The sequence below is a fragment of the Chamaea fasciata genome, unplaced genomic scaffold, assembly GCF_029207755.1.
Source record: "Chamaea fasciata isolate MVZ Bird 193981 ecotype frontalis unplaced genomic scaffold, bChaFas1.0.hap1 SCAF_35, whole genome shotgun sequence".
Lineage (NCBI taxonomy): Eukaryota > Metazoa > Chordata > Aves > Passeriformes > Sylviidae > Chamaea > Chamaea fasciata.
The window spans coordinates 2,654,725-2,673,595 of NW_027094120.1; the positions used below are offsets into that span (position 1 = coordinate 2,654,725).

At 55.1% G+C, this 18,871-nt stretch overlaps 1 protein-coding gene across 1 annotated transcript; it reads left to right on the forward strand.

Annotated features, from left to right (window-relative positions):
* Positions 1-7,843: 7,843 nt before the first annotated feature.
* LOC136303512 (olfactory receptor 14J1-like) lies at positions 7,844-8,985 on the forward strand. The gene has a single exon (XM_066207168.1). It carries the CDS (start codon positions 7,844-7,846, stop codon positions 8,798-8,800), a length of 957 nt encoding a protein of 318 aa, XP_066063265.1. The 3' UTR covers positions 8,801-8,985.
* Positions 8,986-18,871: the final 9,886 nt, after the last annotated feature.

An 18,871-nucleotide genomic window follows, 5' to 3' on the forward strand; every position in this document is an offset into this window, starting at 1 on the left:
CTCCTCACCGCAACCTCACCGTGTCTGAAATCATCCACCAAAAACTGACATCTGAAATAATTTTTGTAAATTATGAATTTTTTAAAAAAAAAAATTATAAGGAAATTATATTAATATTTATAAATATATAAAATATTATTATATATGTTTTAACCTATGTTTGACATGTACTTTAAAAAATTGATACATTTTTAGCAACCCAAAAAATTATTGGTCATTGGTTCTAAGTTACACAATTCCCTTCATTAATTCATTGACAACATCTGGCTATTGATTCCTCCCTCTTTATGCTAATTAGGCCTATTTTTACTCCTTTTGTCATCTTCTTTATCGTTTTCTCAGACAGGGTAAAAGGGGCCACTTTGGGTCCACGGAGACATTTCTGGGGCACATTTGTGGCAGTTCTAAACCTGGGGATGGAATCTGAAGAAAATTTGGGGTCTGAAGGACATCTGGAGGAGCCGGGTGGGCACTTGGAGGTCAGGGAGGGGAATCTGGGGCCCTTCGGGGTCCGGGCGGGCACTTGGGGGCCCTGAGGGGACTCTCTGGGGCGCGGGGGATGATGGGAGTTGTAGGCGCGGGTAGAACACGGTGTAACGGGGCCGCGGAGCATCACGGGAGTTCGAGGCGCGGCTCCAATGGCTGTCGGTGGGGCGCGGGGCATGACGGGAGATGGAGTCACGGCTGGAATAGGGCTCCGTGTGCGCCGCGGAGCATGCTGGGAGCTGTAGTCCCGGAAGTGCATAAAGCCGAGCTGTGGCGGGGCCGGGAAGGCGCTTGGCGGACACTTCTGCGTCCGAGTCGCGACTTGAGGCCCTCGGGGGAAACGTGTGCGGTTCGGGAGGAATTGGGGGGAACTTGGGGAGCTCGAACCGGGCGCTTTAGGACACGGGGCACAGCAGGAATTTTCGGCGCGAGACTGTGTTGGGCAGAGCTCTGAGAGCACGGGGGATGATCGGAGATGAATTCCCAGAAGTGGCTCTAACGGGCATCTCTGGGGTTGGGAGCAGTCAGGGGAGTCGGGGACGATTTTGGGGGGTTCCAAATAAATACTGAGGGGGCACTTCGGGATCCTGGAGGGTCTGGGGGAAACGTAGGGTAAACATGGGGGGGAGGGGGGATACGGGGGCGGGGTTCTGTGGAGCGCGGGGCATGACGGGCATTGTAGTCCGGGGTGCAATGGGGCTCAATTGGGCCGCGGTGCATGACGGGAGTTGAAGGCAAAACCGACACCAGGCACCGCCCCGAGGCCCCGGTTTCCTGGCACTGATTGGGTGCTGGCGGTGACGGGCGGGAGCCTCGGCAAATGGGAGTTTGCGGAGGTGGGAACAGCCGATTCAACCCCTCTGTCCTTCCCAGTACAGCCCAGTTCATCCCCAGTACAGCCCAGTCCCTCCCAATACACCTGAGTTCATTCCCATTCCCTTCCAGTTCCCCCCAGTATCTTCCATAGCACGCCCCTGGTATTCCCCAGTCTTCCCCACAGTGTTGCCATTGTCCCCAGTTTGTCCCAGTGTGTCCGTGGCCACAGCCCCTTGCAGTGGCCCAGGGCAGGTTGGGATGCTGATCCACCCTCACAGCCGGCCCAGGGCAGGGCTGGAGTGGTTTTGGTGGCCCCTTGGGCTGGCACACACTTGAGGAGTGTGACTGTTTTCAGTGGGGAAAATTACAAGTTTTTCGTTGCTTCAAAAATAGAAAAGCCCTTTTTGCCTGAGTGCAGGCAGCTCTCTGAGCAAAGCAGGTCCCAGGTGAGTGAGGACAGGCAGGATGGGCTTGGGGAATGTGGAGCAAGGTTGTCCACACTGGGTCAGACCTCAAGGCACAGCTTCTCTGCGCAGGCCAGACCTAAGGAGGGACCATGGATCGACATCAATCACAGAATGCTGCAATCACCTCTGCTCCAAAGAGAACAGTAATAAAACACACCCTTTATGACAGGAATGTGAATTTCTTAGAAGCTCTTTGAAATCTTTCTCCATAACTGCAGTACAAAACCTTCCTAATGAACTGCACCAGAGCAGAGGGAAATCAAGGCAGAGCCGTGGTTTGTCAGGACTTGCTTGATCCCAAAGAGCCCCGTGGTGCATTTGGTGCTGAGCCCTCAGGGCCTGAGAGGAGATGGCACAAACCTTTCCAGGAGTCCAAGTCAGAGGAAAAACCCAACGTGTCTCAAAGCATTCCTGGGGCCCACTGAGGTCCATCCCCAACACAGGCTCCTCATGGACTCCTTGGAGGAGAGAACTGGAGGCCAAGAGTGCCCAGAAACCTCTCAGAGACGGAGTGTGGGAAGGAAAACCCAAAGTACCTTAAAAGACATTGAGTATCTCAGAGCATTAATGAGCCCCACTGAGTGTCAGTACGAAGCCTCTCTAGGGACTAATTACAGCAGATAATTGGAGGCCATGACTGCACAAACCTCTCAGAGTGATTCAGTGTCAAAAAGTAGTACTTTAATGACTCTTGAGTAACTTGAGGCATTAATGAGCCCCACTGAGTGTTGTTAGTGACAAAACATCTCAAGGGACTAATTACAGCAGACAATTGGAGGCCGTGATTGCACAAACCCCTCAGAGACTCCCAGGCAAAAGCAAAACCCAAAGTGCTCTGAAAAACCTGCAGTCCCTGGGAGCACTGAGGAGCCCCCCAGGGCCATTCCTGACCAAGGCTCCCCAGGGACTGGTCCCAGCAGATCCCTGGGGCCACTGGGATGGATGTGGGGGGATGCTGAGGGCAGGACAAGGGGGTGACAGTGCCCAGCCTTGCTGGGGCTGTGCCAGGAGGCCCCAGGGCCTCAGGACAAGGTGTCCCCTCCCAGCCCTTGGTGGCACAGACCCTGCTGTGCCCCAGGGCACCAAGACTTGGCTTCTCCTGGGCACTGCCAGCCCTGCCGGGCCCTTGGCCACGTCCAGCACAGCTTGTCCTGCGCTGTCCCACAGCTGCTGCTGTGTCCCTGCAGGCTGCACACTCCCATCTCGCTGCCCCCCTGGCTCTGCCCTGCATTTCCCTTTCTCTTCTCCCTGATATCCTGGGATGGAACGTGTGAGAATGGTTCAAAGCTGTACCAGGGAGGGTTTAGACTGCACAGGAGAAAGTCTTTCTTTACTGGGAGGGTGACTTTGGGGTTTCAAACTTTGGGGTTTCAAAGCAGGGCTGATGGCTGTCCCAGGAAAGGAGCTGGGACAAGGTGTCCATCGCTCAGGAGCTGTAATTTGGATTGTCACTTGCCACTGTTCCTCTGAGCTCTTCTCTGTTCCAGAGATGGGCTCTTAATGAGCTGGTGGCTCTCCTGAGATGGGCCCGGGAGCAGCCCGGGCAGAGAATGAACTGAGTTTGTCCTGCTGCCATTGTTGGTGCCCTGTCTGGGAGTGCAGATGAGTCTCTTCTCTCTTAACCTGACACAACCCAGCAGGAGCGTCAATCTCCTGAGGCAGCCGTGTTTGGAGGCTGCACACACAGGCACTGGTTTTGTGTAACAGATGATACCAGATCCTTGGGATGGCTTTCCAGAAATGCACCATGCTTAGAGGAAAGGCTTTGTTCTTGGCCTGGCAATGGATTTCTTCAGGGCCAGGATCACAGATTTGTTCCCAAGGCTGCAGATGAATGGATTTAGGAATGGGAACAGGACTGTGTTCAGCAGAGCTCCAGTTCTGTTGGTCCTCAAGGAAACAACTTCTGCAGGACACATGCAGAGAGCAATGCAGCTCCCACGGGCAATGGATAAGGTGATGGGATGGGAAGAACACGTGGTCAAAGCTTTCTTCCTCCCAGAGGCTGCTGGAAGATGCAGAACACAGAAAAGGACACAGATGTCAAATGCCAGAGTCAAACATAAGGAGCCCAGCACGACACACGGTAAGAAGACAGAGTCTGTTTCCCAAAGCAGGCTGGTGTCAGAGCAGGACAGTTTGAACAAGGGGGAGTTGTCCCAGAGGAAATGGGGGATTTTGAAGCTAACCCCCAGGGCCCTTTCTGCCTGGGCACTGTCCCGCTACACCGTCCCCAGCCTATAATGCTGCAGGGGGTTATTGTGGCCAAAATGCAGGAATCGACACTTGGACTCATTAAACTTCATTTTGTTAGACTCTGCCCACCCATCCAACTGTTCCAGATTATTGGAAGAAGTGGATATTTCTGACCAGACTTCTCTGGATGTGAATTACAGAAAAATAGATTATTATAATGCTGTTTGGGAGAACGCAAGTTCTAGTCAAACAGTTGTATGTACTGATATGAATGAGATTTAATTTAGGATTTTGAATAGAAAATATACCCGGCTCCTGGGAAAAAATAAGGAAGTCTCAGCCTTTGAGACGAAGATGCTTCTAGAAAGGAAGTAATTTTGAAGTTCCGGCTCCTAGGCATAAAAGGAGGTCTCTATTTCTTTTGAGATAGTGATGATTTTAGAGAAAGAAGAAGAGAATCCTTGCTTTATATTAGAAAAGCATTCTTAAAATGGTACCCCAAACATGCAGAGGCCCATAAGCAGCTTGGGAACCTGTTATATGGGTGGGACTGCACAGAATCTGCAAAAATTCCGTGTGGTTGCAGATTTGTGACCATGAGAACCACCAGACCTTTTCCTGTGGCACGTATCTCCATAAACTCTAGAGAGGCTCCTCTCCCAAGGTGATGCAGGATTGTGTTTAAATAGCTGCAACTGGCTAAAAATCATGGTTTTCTCTCTGTTGAGTGGGAAAGTGAACGGTTTGTGGTAAGTGAAAAGATGTTTGAATGTCTCATTTTTCCTTTTTCTCTTTTCTTAGTGTATGCTAATAAAATCTATCTGTTTTTACTTTTAGGTTGAGCCTCTTTCAGCTTTTTCTCCCAAAATCTTATCTCCCAGCTAGTAAACAAAATTCAGCAAACATAAAACCACCACAGGAAGGGACAGCATCTGCCTTGCCAGGGGCTGGAGCTCAGGCCTTGGCCTTTTGCATTCCTGAAACACATGCAGGTTTGCTCAGCATCAGAGACACCTTTGCCTTGTTTGTCCCCACCTGTCATCAGTGCCTGCGGTGTTCTGCTCTAACTGGAACCTGGGGACACTTTCTCAGGCGTGTCCCTCAATGGGACCCATTTAAAACTTCAAGAAACTTTGGCGTTTTTAATCTGACTTTGAGTCCTTGAGAAGTTTTTTGAACACTCTCTCAGGGACTGAGTCTGATGTAAACAACAGCAAATCCCCGAGAGGCTCATTAACATCCTTGTGCTGTGTCTGTGCTGCTGAGCTGGGCCGGGCTCCTGACACAGAGGCACCTGCTGGCAACCAAGATGAGCTTCAAAAAGGCATTTCTCCATCAAAGTGGCTCCTGTGCACAGCCCAGCAGGGCTGGGGCACTGCTTGCAGCCACCCTGGGCACAGCACACAGGCACTGAGAGCTTCAATCACTCAGGGCTGGGAAGATGCTGAGGACTGACTGGGCTAGAATCATTTCCAGCCCTTGACACCGGAAGCCTCTGGCTGCAGGACAATGCAGCTGCAGCTCCTGCAATGATCTCCTAAAGCAGGAACATCCCATTATGGATTCTGTAAGTACAACTCAGACTATCTCTGCTGTAAGCATGTGGACATGCTCAGGGCTTCTGCTCACTCCAGGAATATTTCCAGGACAATAATTTTTATAAAGATAAAATTTACTCAGTCATTGTTTTCAGTTTCTTACTCCTGGTGAAGGGGGGGGGATAAATAATAAACAACTTCATGTTTAAAAGTCCCTAAGGCATCTGAACTATACCTCCAGTGCTATTCATGGGTTCCCAAAAGTGCTTTCATCCACTCCTTTGCCCATGGACAGCACCAGCATCACCTTCACTGGAGCCATCAGGCTTAGTCTGACCTGTCCTTTCTCCAAGCTCCAAACAGAACCTGCCCCCAGCCAGTGCCCTGCAAACAGGCAGGTTTCTGTAGGGCCAAGGAGGGTGCACAGAGATTTGGGGTCTGTGAGTGCTGGCAGGGAGAGATCAGGAACAGGGAAATACCTCCAGGAGAAAAATCTCCAGGAAGCAGAGAGAAGATCAGGAAATGAGAGAAAACAAAACCCAGAAATGCTGTGGCAGGGAGAGATCTCCAGAGGATCCTTTCCAGTGCAGCCCCTCCCTCGGAACAAGCCCCCTCCCTCTTGTCCCCCAGCCAAGCCTCTGCCCTCAGGGCTGGGGGTCTGTTGGGGGTTAGGTTTGTTCCTTCTTTCTCTAAAGAATTTTTTCCCCAGAAGTTACCAAGGAGACCAAGTGTTGGATACTTGAGGGTACTTAACCAAAACAAAGAGGTGGACAAAGTTAGAAGGAAGAGATAATGCAGGTAAAAGACAAAGCTTGAGACAGCTGCGGGCTCTTCTTTTTTCGGCGTTCGGGGGGAGAGGGAACGGCTGTTGCTGGCTGGAAAAGTTTCAGCTTGGTGCTCTGAGGATCCTGCAGAGACACCGAAACCAAACTGCCCTATGTTTTGTGAAACAAAACCCTCAAGGATCTTGGTACTGTTTTCGTTTATTATTAATGCTGTAGTTGTTTGGTGAGGGTTTTTTTGTGTTTGTTTACTTTTTAATACATACTAATAAAAAACTGCTATTCCTATTTCCCAAATCTTTGCCTAAGAGCCTGTGATTGTAATTTATAATTAAAAAAGAAAAAAAAGAGAGTGAAGGGGGGGGGGGTTACACTCTCCATCCCAAAAGAAACTGCAGTTGTTGTTTTTTTTATTACCTAGCAGATACCTGTCTTCCCAAACCAAGAGAGGGTCCAAGGCATGAAGCCCCTCCTGTGCAGGCAGAGCTGCAGCAGAGCCGTGGGGCAGCTCTGCAGCCCCGGGCCCAGTTCCCTCTGCAGAGCACAGGGCTGGGAGCAGCTGCCTGGCACTGGGGGGCTCTGGGAGGGGGCACAGCTGGCTCAGGGTGACCCTGTCCCCAGTGCCCGGCTGTGGGCAATGCTGTCAGTGCAGCCAGGGAAGGAGCTCCATCTCATTTAATCCAGTGCCATCATTAGGACACTTGAAAGTCTCCCTGAGATTTCCTTCCAAGCTTCCAGCTTCCCTCCACAATGCAAACCTGCCCTGTAGCATCTTTGTGTTATCTGAAAGCCCCACGGGGAGACACACAAGTTCTGTGATGGAGAAAATGCTGTTGGGTTGGTGGAATGAGTCCCGTGTGTTCTTGGGTACAAATGTGGGGCTGAGCCCTTGAGAAGAGGATGGACATTGGGTGGACTGTGGTGGATCCATCAGCTCTCAGCAGTGTCAGGATGGTTTTTAAAGGAAACATGGGAGGGTGATCATCCTGTGTAGGGGACAGGTGAAAGCCCAGAGAATCCTGGAACAGGACAGGGTGACAGACCTCCTCCCCTCATTCTCCATGCACCACCTTGCCTCAGAGAACTTGCTCTGTTCTCCCTAAGCGCAGCAGCAGAAATGCTGAGAGTTTCTGACATCAAAAATAGTCAAGTGGAGATGAAGAAAAGCTGTTGAAAAAACTCTAGAACATTTAAACAGACTTTACCATTCCTGGTCACTGGCAGTGGGAGTACAAGCTGACAGAGACTTCTGTATTAACAGGGTTTCAAAGTGGAACACGAGGACGGGTTCCCTGTCCCCCTCTCACGTCTGCACGGCAAGGCTGAATTATAAAAACCCTGCATGTAATTGCCCTGAACCTGAAGACCCACTCAGCCAGCACCAACCAGGGCTCCCCAGTTGGAGTTTAAGGAAAATCTGCTAGAAAGTCAAAAGGCTGTCAGTGTGATACATAAGAATGGTCTGTGAGAAAAGGCTTTGATTTTACTGAAAGAACTTTCTCCTAACCTGTCACTGATCTTTTCTCCTTGAACAGGCCCCCATGGCCAGACACAGCAAATGTCCAACAGCAGCTCCATCAGCCACTTCCTCCTGCTGCCATTGGCAGACACGCGGCAGCTGCAGCTCCTGCACTTCTGCCTCTTCCTGGGCATCTCCCTGGCTGCCCTCCTGGGCAACGGCCTCGTCATCAGCGCCGTAGCCTGCGGCCACCACCTGCGCAGCCCCATGTTCTTCTTCCTGCTCAACCTGGCCCTCACCGACCTGGGCTCCATCCTCACCACTGTCCCCAAAGCCATGCACAATTCCCTCTGGGACACCAGGACCATCTCCTATGAAGGATGTGCTGCACAGCTCTTTCTGTTTGTGTTTTTCATTTCAGCAGAGGTTTCCCTCCTGACCATCATGTGCTACGACCGCTACGTGTCCATCTGCAAACCCCTGCACTACGGGACCCTCCTGGGCAGCAGAGCTTGTGCCCACATGGCAGCAGCTGCCTGGGCCAGTGCCTTTCTCTGTGCTCTGCTGAACACAGCCAATACATTTTCCCTGCCCCTGTGCCATGGCAATGCCCTGGGCCAGTTCTTCTGTGAAATCCCACACATCCTCAAGCTCTCCTGCTCACACTCCAAACTCAGGGAACTTGGGCTTCTTTTGTTTTCCATCTGTTTATGTCTTGGTTGTTTTGTGTTCATGGTTTTCTCCTACGTGCAGATCTTCAGGGCTGTGCTGAGGATCCCCTCGGAGCAGGGACGGCACAAAGCCTTTTCCACCTGCCTCCCTCACCTGGCTGTGGTCTCCCTGTTCTTCAGCACTGGCACATTTGCCTACCTGAAGCCCCCCTCCATCTTCTCCCCATCCCTGGATCTGGCCCTGTCGATTCTGTACTCGGTGGTGCCTCCAGCCCTGAACCCCCTCATCTACAGCCTGAGGAACCAGGAGCTCAAGGATGCCCTGAGGAAAATGATGAGTAGATGCTTTTCAGGAGCAACAAACTGCCTGTTTTCTTGGCCATAATTTTCAGAATGGAACTCATGACAGGCTCAAAAGGCCTTCCCAGGTCTTTGGTAGTGTTCAATGGGTTTTTCTGTCAGAAAATTATCCCCAGTGAAATTTTTTTAATCACCCCCATCTAATTCACTGTCTGCCTCTTGAATTTTATCCAGAAGCTCTGTAAACCAGGATTTACTGTATTGCTACATTTCAAGAAAATAAACTACCTTGCAGTGCTTGTTTTTCCTGGGATCCCATCTTTGTAACCTGCATGAAGTTAGAGGCGAGAAGGGGAAAAGAGTCCCAGCACAGCTACACTGCCAGGGAGCAGCAGTGCTTGGTCCTTTCAGTGCTGCTCTTCCCAGCTCCAGCCTCTCCTTCCCAGCCCTTCTGTGGCTGTAAGGCCGCAGTGCTCTGGCACATTGGTCACTGTCCTGCTGCGTGTCCCTGCTGTGACCACAGGCAGGGACTGGCCATGGGCACTGCTGGGACACAGCTGGGCTCCAGCACAGCAGCTCCAGCAGCACAGGGAGGGCAGGGCAGGAAGGCTTTGCTCTCCCTGCAGAGTCACTCTCAGGAACAGGCCCAAGGAACAGACTCTGAAGAGGCTCCTTGTGCTCCTTTTTCTCCCAGGGCTCAGTGGGATGACATCAGGGTCCCAGCGTGGCCTTCAGGGGACTCAGGGCTGCCTCAGGTTCTGCTTGTTGGTGGCCAGGGCCCATCAGATGGTGAATGGCCTGTGCTGAACCTTCCTGGGGCTCTGCAGCTTGTGCCAGGGCTGATGGCAGGGGAATGTTTGTCTGGAGGGCCTTGGGAGCTGCCAGGAGAACACAGGGGAGCTGCAGGGACAGCGTGTGCCAGGGATCAGCAGGGAGTGGAGCTCCCTGGGCACAGGCCTGGCCAGGGTGGGGTCACCCCGAGATCAAGGACTGAATGTCTGCTGTGAGCCAGGAGAGCTCTGCAGCCCCAGGGGACACAGCAGGCACAGGGAGAGGAGTCTGGGCACTGACTGCTCTGGCCCTCAGGGAACTTCCCCAGGAGGATCCAGGGCAGCCCCAAGGCCATGTGGCAGCCCTGGAACAAGGCAGGCAGCTCTGAGCAGCCTCCACGGCCCCAGCAGAGCCTGTGTGGGAGGGGGTCAGTGCAGGGAGCACCATCAGCTGCCTCTGTCTCCCGGGCTGAGCAGCAGAGCCCAGCAGAGGCAGCCCAGGGCCCCGGGCAGCACAGCCCCCGTGCTCTGCAGAGCAGCAGCCCCAGCTCGGGGCTGTGGGCAGCAGGGCAGGGGCTGCAGCAATGGCTGCTCAGGCCAGCACAGACGTGTTCCCCTGGGAAAGGCTCTGTGGGCAGCTGCCGTGTGCCAGGAGCAGAGCAGGAGCCCGTGGGTGTGCAGAGGAGCCCTGGCAAGAGGCTGCCCTGTCCCTGGGGCAGCAGCAGCAGCCTGAGGAGCGCCGGGGCCAACTCTCTGCTGCTGTGCTGGGCAGCGGGGCTGGCCCTGGGGCTGCAGCAGCTGCCTGAGCTGAGCATCTCCTGAGCATTGCAGACACAGAGTGGCTGTCCATGACCTCCAGTGCCTCCAGTTCCTGCTGCTGGGCCAGACTGGACTGGGCTGCTCTGCAGGGCTGGGGCAGGGAGAGGAAAACAATGGGCCCTTGATTATAAGAGTCCCCGCAGTTTCACACCGGTCCCTTGGTTCCATGGGGCCCCACGGTGTCACTCTGGTCCCCTTGGTCACACCAGGCCCCGCAGTGTCACAATGTACCCTTGGTTCTGTGGGGCTGCAGTGTCTGTTCTGCCACTGAGCAGGGTCGGCACCAAAAACACAGACACAAGGTTCAGGTATGGTGTGATTTATTATAACGCAAAACTGCAAAGAATGACAAAAGGGGAAGCTCAGCAATGCACCCAATCGTCACTACCAAAGATTGCCTGCAGTGATTATGAAAAAAGATGTACCTGTTACTCTCAGACTTTCCCATCAACCAGATCCACACATCAGCTGGGGGAAGCTGTCACAGCCAAGGACTGCAGAGCCACTCCCGGACACTGGGAATTCCTGCAGGTGCCTCCAGCCACAGGTGAGGCTCCAACCCGGCTGTGAGAGGGCCCAGCTCTGACAGCGCTGAATAAACAAACTGACAGCACTTCTGGTGCGGGAACATCTGGTTTCATTCTCCTCTTGGGTTTGTTCCAAAGCCTGGTCAGAGCTCAAATATAACCAATAACCAATACCATCCACCCCCAAACAAGGTCAGATGTCGGATTTCATGGCCTTGTCCAGTTTCTAAATACAGAAAGATCAATCCATGTTTCACTGATGAGGGGATACGTCTATCACAGCACTAATGACCATGCATATTTCATTAATGAGCACATACAAAGATAATCTTTGGTTGGAAGTTACATCCAGAGGACACCTTGGCTCAGGGCCTGTTGTCCAGCCTTGGTACTTCAGGGACCAGGTTTAGTGTTGGGCTTGACACTGCTGGGTGAACGGCTGGACTTGATGTGCTCAGAGGTCTTTCCCAACAGAAAGAATTCTATAATTCCAGGATTCCATCTGCTGGATTCAGTTAGGTCCATGTTAGCAGCATTACTTGACTCAAGAATTTCCTCTTGGTCAGTGCTTGTGGCCTAAGGCTTCAGCTCCTTCAGCTCCTGCTGCTAAGCTGCTCACACTGAACGAAACGACTCGGAGAGAAGAATACAGTTCATCCAATTCCTTCTGGGACACTGAGAGGGGAGGGTGTGAAAACAGGAGCACTGTTTGGTGTGGCCTCCTCCCTGCCCTTCATGCCTTTCAGCACTTTGAAGCAGCCAAGAGCTTTCTCCAAGAGTGCAATGAAGCAGCTGCTCCTGCTCCCAGGTCTGGCTCTTCCCAGTCTCTGACCTTGCCTGGTTTTGCCCCTCTTGCTGTGCCCTCTGTTCCCCCTGTGCTCGGTGGCTGCTGCCCAGGACTGTGGAACTGGCACAGATCCAGTGGTGGAGACCCTCCTTTCTCTGCCCTTGCAGCTGCCTGCTCACAGCAGCCTTTTCCATCTGGGAAGCTCTACGTGGAGAAGGAGTCCCCACCTCTCTTCCTTTCACAACCCCCAGGAGCCCAGGGCTGCCATCTCAAGTCCCTGCTGGCCCTGAGGGCTCCCGGGTGCCTCAGGCTGCTGTGACACCACTGCCCACGGGAGGGAACAGTGGCAGGGGCTGTGCTCAAAGTCAGCTCCATGTGCTGCTGCTGCTGCTGCTGCTGTGGGGGTCATTTGTCCAGCCCTGCCCCAGACTGAGGGATCAGATGCAGGCCCTGCTGCTGCTCCCTGGGGATCAGGCACAATTTGGTTGTTGCTGTCAGGGCCAGCAGAAGCCGTGGCTGGAGCAGCGGGTGCTGACAGTGCCCCAGGACCCGGGGCCGGAGGGGTCCCTGGGATGGGGGCTGGCAGGAGCTGCCCCTTGTTCTCCCTCTGCCTCCCGCAGAGCTGGGCTGGGCACAAGTGGGGCAGCACAGCAAACAGGGAGCCTGCCAGTCTCTTCTGGCCCTGTCTGCTCAGAGTTTGGGCCTTGGAGCTTCAGGTGGACAAAGGCAGCTGCTTCTGCTCCCTCTGTGTGTCCCCGTGTTCAGCAGTGCTGCTCCATCAGTCTGTGCCCAGCAACGGGGAAAAGCCTCAGCCCTGCAGGGCCAGGAGCTGCCGGGCTCTGCCTGAGCAGCTCGGCCACCAGGAAGGGAGCAGCTCCACAGGGGAACCAGGAGCAAAGGAAATGCCTTTTATAGGATGTGTTTTATGTTTTGAAAAAAAAAAAAAGAAAAAAGAAAAAGAAAAGATTAGAAAATATATAAAAGATAAAAACTACCCCAAATGTTCAGTGAAAAGTCTTCTGTAACTTTGGATTAGGAAAGAGGTAACTGAGTTTTTGAACAGACAACTCAGTGACTTACTTTGTTAATGTGCTGGTGGAAAAAATCCGTCAGCTGAATTCCTTTGGCAGATTTTGGGCTTTTTAACCAATATTAAGTTAATTTAAATAGTGGATTGGAGCAATAGGAAATTGAAAGATGGAATGTGCATGACTGCATCGTGAGTGTAAAAATTTTGCAGTTTGAAACTTAGACATAAAGTATTGCAAAAAAATAAGATATATAAATCTCAGTAGATTGTGTGACAGCAGCTTTCCCTTGAGCATGTGCAGCATCACAAAGACTTCATCAGTGGGATTGGGGGTGCTTGGAACTTCGTCCTGTTCCATTCGTGAATGTCATGAAATGGGACTTCACCTGCCACCAGCCCTGGTCACCCTCTGCCACCGCAGCTACTTGGACCTTGTGGCCCCCAAAGCAGATACAAAGTTTTCCGGCTGCTCCCCCCTTTCCACAGATCCACAGAGAGCTGGGATTTTTCCAAGTCTAGTGGCTCCATCGTGCCATATTCCTAAAGAACCAGCAGCACATCCCAATGAATAGGGCGAGTTACACTGATGGTTGTCAGCTCCATTTCCTGCCTAGAAATCCTGAAACTGCTTCTGAATGCGGCTCCCCTCAGCTCTTGGAAACCTACTCACAAAGAGCTGGGAAAAAAATTCCCTGACCATCAGCAAACAAGTGAGTTGTGCCAAAGTTAGAGCTCTGTGGGAAATCTCTATCCATCCCTATCCTTTTAAAATATCTGTATGTGGGGGTGTGCATGGATGTGTCTTGTATGGAAAGGAAGGAGTGCACAAGCAGCATGACTGACACCTTCACTCTGTGTTCATTCCATACCCAAGGGAACAATGATGTTATGGAAACCTTTGTATAGATAGACCCTTCTGTCCATGGGTACAGAGACATCCCAGAGCCCCTGGCACACACAGACCCTTCTGTCCATGGGTACAGAGACATCCCAGAGCCCCTGGCACACACAGACCCTTCTGTCCATGGGTACAGAGACATCCCAGAGCCCCTGGCACACACAGACCCTTCTGTCCATGGGTACAGAGACATCCCAGAGCCCCTGGCACACACAGACCCTTCTGTCCATGGGTACAGAGACATCCCAGAGCCCCTGGCACACACAGACCCTTCAGCTTCAGCCTCACTGAGGTGGGTGGGTGGGCCGGGAAGAGTGGGGTGGCTCATGGGACTTCACAGAGCTCATCCTGCTGGAAGGATGAGGAAAAGGGAGTGGGAACTCAGCAGTGAGGAGAGCTGAGGGCAAGAGAGCAGCTCTGAATGACACTAAAATGCCACCAGACCTCTGAGGCATTGCTGCCCCTCAGCCAGTGACAGGATGAGTCCCTAAGCCTGGGGCTTGGTCTTCCTCATGGTGACGGGCACCAAGGATGGCAATAGTGTGATGGAGACTGCAATCAGCTGGGCACTCACTGGGGGAAAATAGGGAGCAGTTGTGAAGGAAAATGCAGGTGGGGGACAGAACTGTTCAGAGAAGGCCTGAGCTACAGCTTGAGCAAGCTGAAAAATGTCATTTGGCGTCACCCCAGATAGATTTCATTTCAGAAGGTATTGAACAATTTTATTTTGGGGAGGTGTCATGTTATCCCTTGGAGATGCATCCTCTGCAAACTTGAGCTGCATTGCCAAAATGCTCAAGGCAAGTCTGCTGCAGGTCACACCGTTTCTTCTTTGGCTGATCTCGGCCCGGTGCTGAGCTCCAGCAGAGCCCTGGCAGAGCCCAGAGCAGCCTCAGCATCCGCAGAGCCCGGCTGCAAGGACAGAAACCAGAAACCGCCCGTCAGCTGAAGGCTCCTGTGCCCTTGTCCCAGCCGCCCGCGGTGCCCAGGCCATGCTGGCCGTGCTCAGAGCGGGGCCCAAAGCTGCCCATCATTGCTGCCTTTGGCAGCAGAGCAGGAGCGCAGGACACGTGCCCAGCCTGCAGCCAGCCAGGGCAGATCCACCTCCCCAGCAGCTGCCCAGAGCAGGATGCTCCTGTGCTGGCTGCCATCTCCCAAAAGCTCTTACCCCACCCGTGCCAACAAGACGGGGACACACCTCACGCCATCCGCCGCGCAAAGAAAAGCTGCTCCCAAACCACGTCCTCAGCCTTCTCCTTCATCCACTCCACAGCTGGTCCCAAGCACTTCCCAGTCAAGACTGGACACCACCTAGAAGGCTTCCTTTAGAAAAACAAACATAAAATTCACAAAGGGATTACAGACAAAAAAGGAAAAAAAGGGAAAAGGTAAAAGATCCTATCTCTGTCAGAGGTTGAGGAAGCCCCCATGCCCTGCATGCTAGGGAAAAACCCACCCACCAGTGAGGGAAGCCCATGCTTTCACTCTTCCCCCCCTACACTGCCCCCCAAACTAATGGTGATCCCAAAGAAAACAAAGGGAGTGGAGCAGCCCAAGTCCTTCCTTGCCGACAAAGCAAAGCAGCCGAGCACAGGTTCTGGAGTCCCACCTCTGCTCCCACCTTGGGGGTTGGTTTGTGTCGGGCCGGCCGCCCCAGCCCCAGCCCAGGGCATGGTGGGGGGTGGCGGCTGTTGGCAGGGCCAGGAGCCGACTCCCATTTCAGAACCACCCCAGCCCGTGCCCCCAGCCCTGCCAAAAAGCAGCTTGGCAGCCCACTGAACAATCAGTTGCATCAGCCCCAGGAAAGGGGGGAACCTTTGGTTCCTGGCCAGGCTGTGCAATGCCCAAATCTGGGAGCATCCCCCTGTGTGCGAACTCATCTGCAAATTGGCTGTGGAGCCTGACTTTGAAGAAGGTGCCAGAATTGAAGTTCATCACCTTCAATTGCTGGTGGCCAGGTTCAGGAAGTGGTTGTCATCCTTGTTGTCGTCCTCACTGTCTCCAGCAGCAGCAGCCCCACCTGGTCCAGCTTCTCCAGGGGCTCCTTCTCCTTCCCTGGGGGTGAGACCAGGCTGTCAGTGTTCTGCCCAGGGCCCCAGCTGTCAGTGAACCAGCACAAGCCAAAACAACTCGCATGGCAACTCAGCTCCAGCACAAGGGCTGCCTGTGCCCACCTGATGACCCCTGTGCAGTGACACAGGCAGCACAAAAAGTCTGGCTTTCTTTGCTTCTGATTGCCAAGGCATGTGTGCAGCTGGAACTTACCAGGGCCCTGCATCAAAATGAACCTCTGGCTCTCTCCCTTCTTCTACTCCAGATGAATCTCCTGCATCCAAGGATCACCAAAAAGGTCTTCTAATGAAGGCCTTTCCATGTCATCCACGGCTAAACGGCACCTGATGAGATCCTTGCACTCTGGGAAGAGAAACCAGAAACTGCCAGTCAGTTGGAGAAGGCCCCTGGCTGCTTTGCCCCATATTCCCGTGCCCAGGCCATGCTGGATGTGCTCAGAGCTGGGCCTAAACTTTCCCATCAATTCCCTGTTTTGGAGGAGAGCAGGAGAGCAGGACATGTGCCACCTCCTCAGCAGCTGCCAGAGCAGGATGCTCACGAGCCAACTGCTGTCTCCCAGCACTGGTATTCCCCCCGTGCCCAGAGATGAGGATCCACCTTGAGAGAGCCGTTGTGGCAGCGGGAGCTGGCCCCAGCTGATGTTCCAGCCGCTCCTGAAAGGGTGCTGCCCGCAGACCATCTGGTGCAGGAGCATGCCCAGGGACCAGATGGTAGCTGGCTCGCCGTAGTACCAGCCAAAGTCGGTCCATTCTGGGGGTCTGTATGCTGGTGTTCCTGTGGAATACAGATGGAGTTCATCAGAGGGATGCTGCTGCTCCCAGAGCCTGGCCCCAGCATCCCTGGGCATGTGGGGACTGCCCCAGTGGCACATGGTGTGACCCGCTGCCCTCCCACCAGGACCTGGGCTTTGTGTGAAAAACGGGCATTGGAAAAGAAACCACTGGTGTAGGAAAAGGGCAGCAGAAGCCCTGGAAAGGCCTGACCAGAACAAGAAAAAACCCACTCAGAGCAGGAGGAAAACCATGCCTTCCTTCTCCCTGCCTGCATTGCCCCAAATAACATTATGAACACAAGACAAAGAAGGCCAGAGGAGCAGTCCAAGCCCTTTCTCACCTGCACACCAAACTGGCTGGTGCACAGGTTCTGACTCCACGCTCTCTGATAGCCCCACCCACGGGTGTTTCTGTCGGGCTGGCTGCCCCAGCCCCAGTCCTGGGCAGAGTGGCTGGCAAAGGCTGCCAGCAGGGCTGGAAGCTGGGCCCCAACCCACCCCTGCTCAAAAGCAACTCAGCTGAAGTGTCAGTGCCATGAGTGGCAGCAAAAGGGAGAATCCCCACTGCCACACCCAGGTTGGGCTGTGAGATGTTGGGCCATGAGATGTCAGGAGCTGGGAGCACATCCTTGCGTGGGCTCACCTGCAAACTGCGTGTATGCCGTGTCTTGAAGGTAGGTGCCACAGCCAAAATCGATCAATTTGGCCTGCCCGGTGGCCAGGTCAACCAGGATGTTCTCTGGTTTGATGTCTCTGTGCAGGACCCCGCAGCTGGTGCAGTGCCGCACGGCCTCCAGCACCTGGCGGAACAGCTCCCGCGCCACCTCCTCGGACAGGAACCTCCGTGCCCGAATGAAATGCTGGAGGTCCTGACACCGCTGCGGGCGCTCCAGCACCATCACGATTTCACTGGGGAGCTCAAGCCAGTCCAGCAGCTGGACGACACCAGGGAAGCCAGTGGAGACCCTGTCCAGCAGCACGATCTCCAGCGGTGCGCTGGTGCCGTTGGGCTGTGGGAGGACCACGATGCCGTCAGTGGGGCTGAGGCCGTGCCAGGGGTGGGGAAGCCCTCACCCAGCCCGGGATGTTCTGCACCCTCCGCTGGCCCCACGCCCGCTCTCCCTCGAGGCGTCCTGGCACCTTCCACCCTGCCGGGCCTCGGCTCGTCCCCGCCCGGCACGCCCCGGCTTCTCCCGCTGGCCCCCGCTCACTCACCAGCTCTCCCCAGTGCCGGACGCGGTTCCGTGGCACCCTTTTGATGGCCACCTGCAAGCCAAGGGGAGCAGCGGCCTGAGCTCGCTGCCCACGCTGCCCACGCTGCCCAGCCCCATGCTCTTCCTCCTCCGCCCTCCTCCTCCTCCTCCTGCGCCCGCCGCCAGCCCCGCCGCTCACCGGTGCGCCGTCCGAGAGCCGCGTCCCTGCGAAGACTCTTCCGAAGCCGCCGCGCCCCAGCAGCGAACCCAGCCGGTACTGCTCCTGGAGGCCCTGCTGCGCCTTCCCTGCCGGCGAGACGTGGCTGTCAGTGCTCGGCCCGGGGCCAGCAACGGCCCCCGAGCGCCCCTCAACCGCCCCGGGCCGGGAATCCCCAGGCGTTCGCTCCTGGCAACGCGACAGCGGCAGCTCGGGGCCGGCGGCCACGCTGCCGAGCGGCGGAGCTCGGGCCGGGGAAGCCGCGGCGGAGGCCGCGGGAGCGGCCGCGCCACCTGTGTCCTCCGCGGGGCCCGGGAGGGGCCGGGGCCGGGGATGGGGCCGGGGCCGGGGCCGGGGTCGGGGCCGGGATCGGGGTCGGGGCCGGGGCCGGGGCCGGGGCCGGGGATGGGGCCGGGGCCGGGGTCGGGGCTGGGGCCGGGGCCGGGCTCGGCACAGGCGAAGGCAAAGGACGGCGATGCCGCCACAGCCCCAGGCACTGATCCTCGTCCGCCACCGCCATCGCCAGGACAGCCAGAGCCCGGCGGAGGCGAGACCGCGGCGGGAGGCCCGGGGCCGGGGGCGGGGACGGGGCAGCCCCACCCGGGGCCGGGGGCGGGCCGGGGGCATGGCCCGGCCCTGCAGGGGAGAAGGAGACTGCAAGAGGACGGGGACACTGGGACAGGGAGATCGGGAGAGGGTGCGGGACTAAGGGAGAGGGTGCGGGCCTGCGCGAGAGGGAGAGGAAAGGCAGGAGGAAGTCGACAAAAGTCGCTTTTTCTGCTGCTGCTGCTGCTGCTGCTGCCGCTGCTGCTGTAGCAACTGAAGCCCCGGGGCCGTTTTTCCCCGGGTCCGTTTGTCCGTTGCCCGCTCAGCCCCACGCCGAGCCCCGCGCTCCCCGGGGGCAGCCCCGAGCCTGTCCAAACACGGGAACTTTGCCCACAGGAGCCAAGACCCAGAGTCTTGACTCCTGCACTGTGGCAGAGCATTCCCCTTGGTTGCTGCTGTGCATTGTCCCTGCTGAGGGTCAGACACTGTCAGAGCACGTTCCCTGAATGCAGAATTCGTACCTG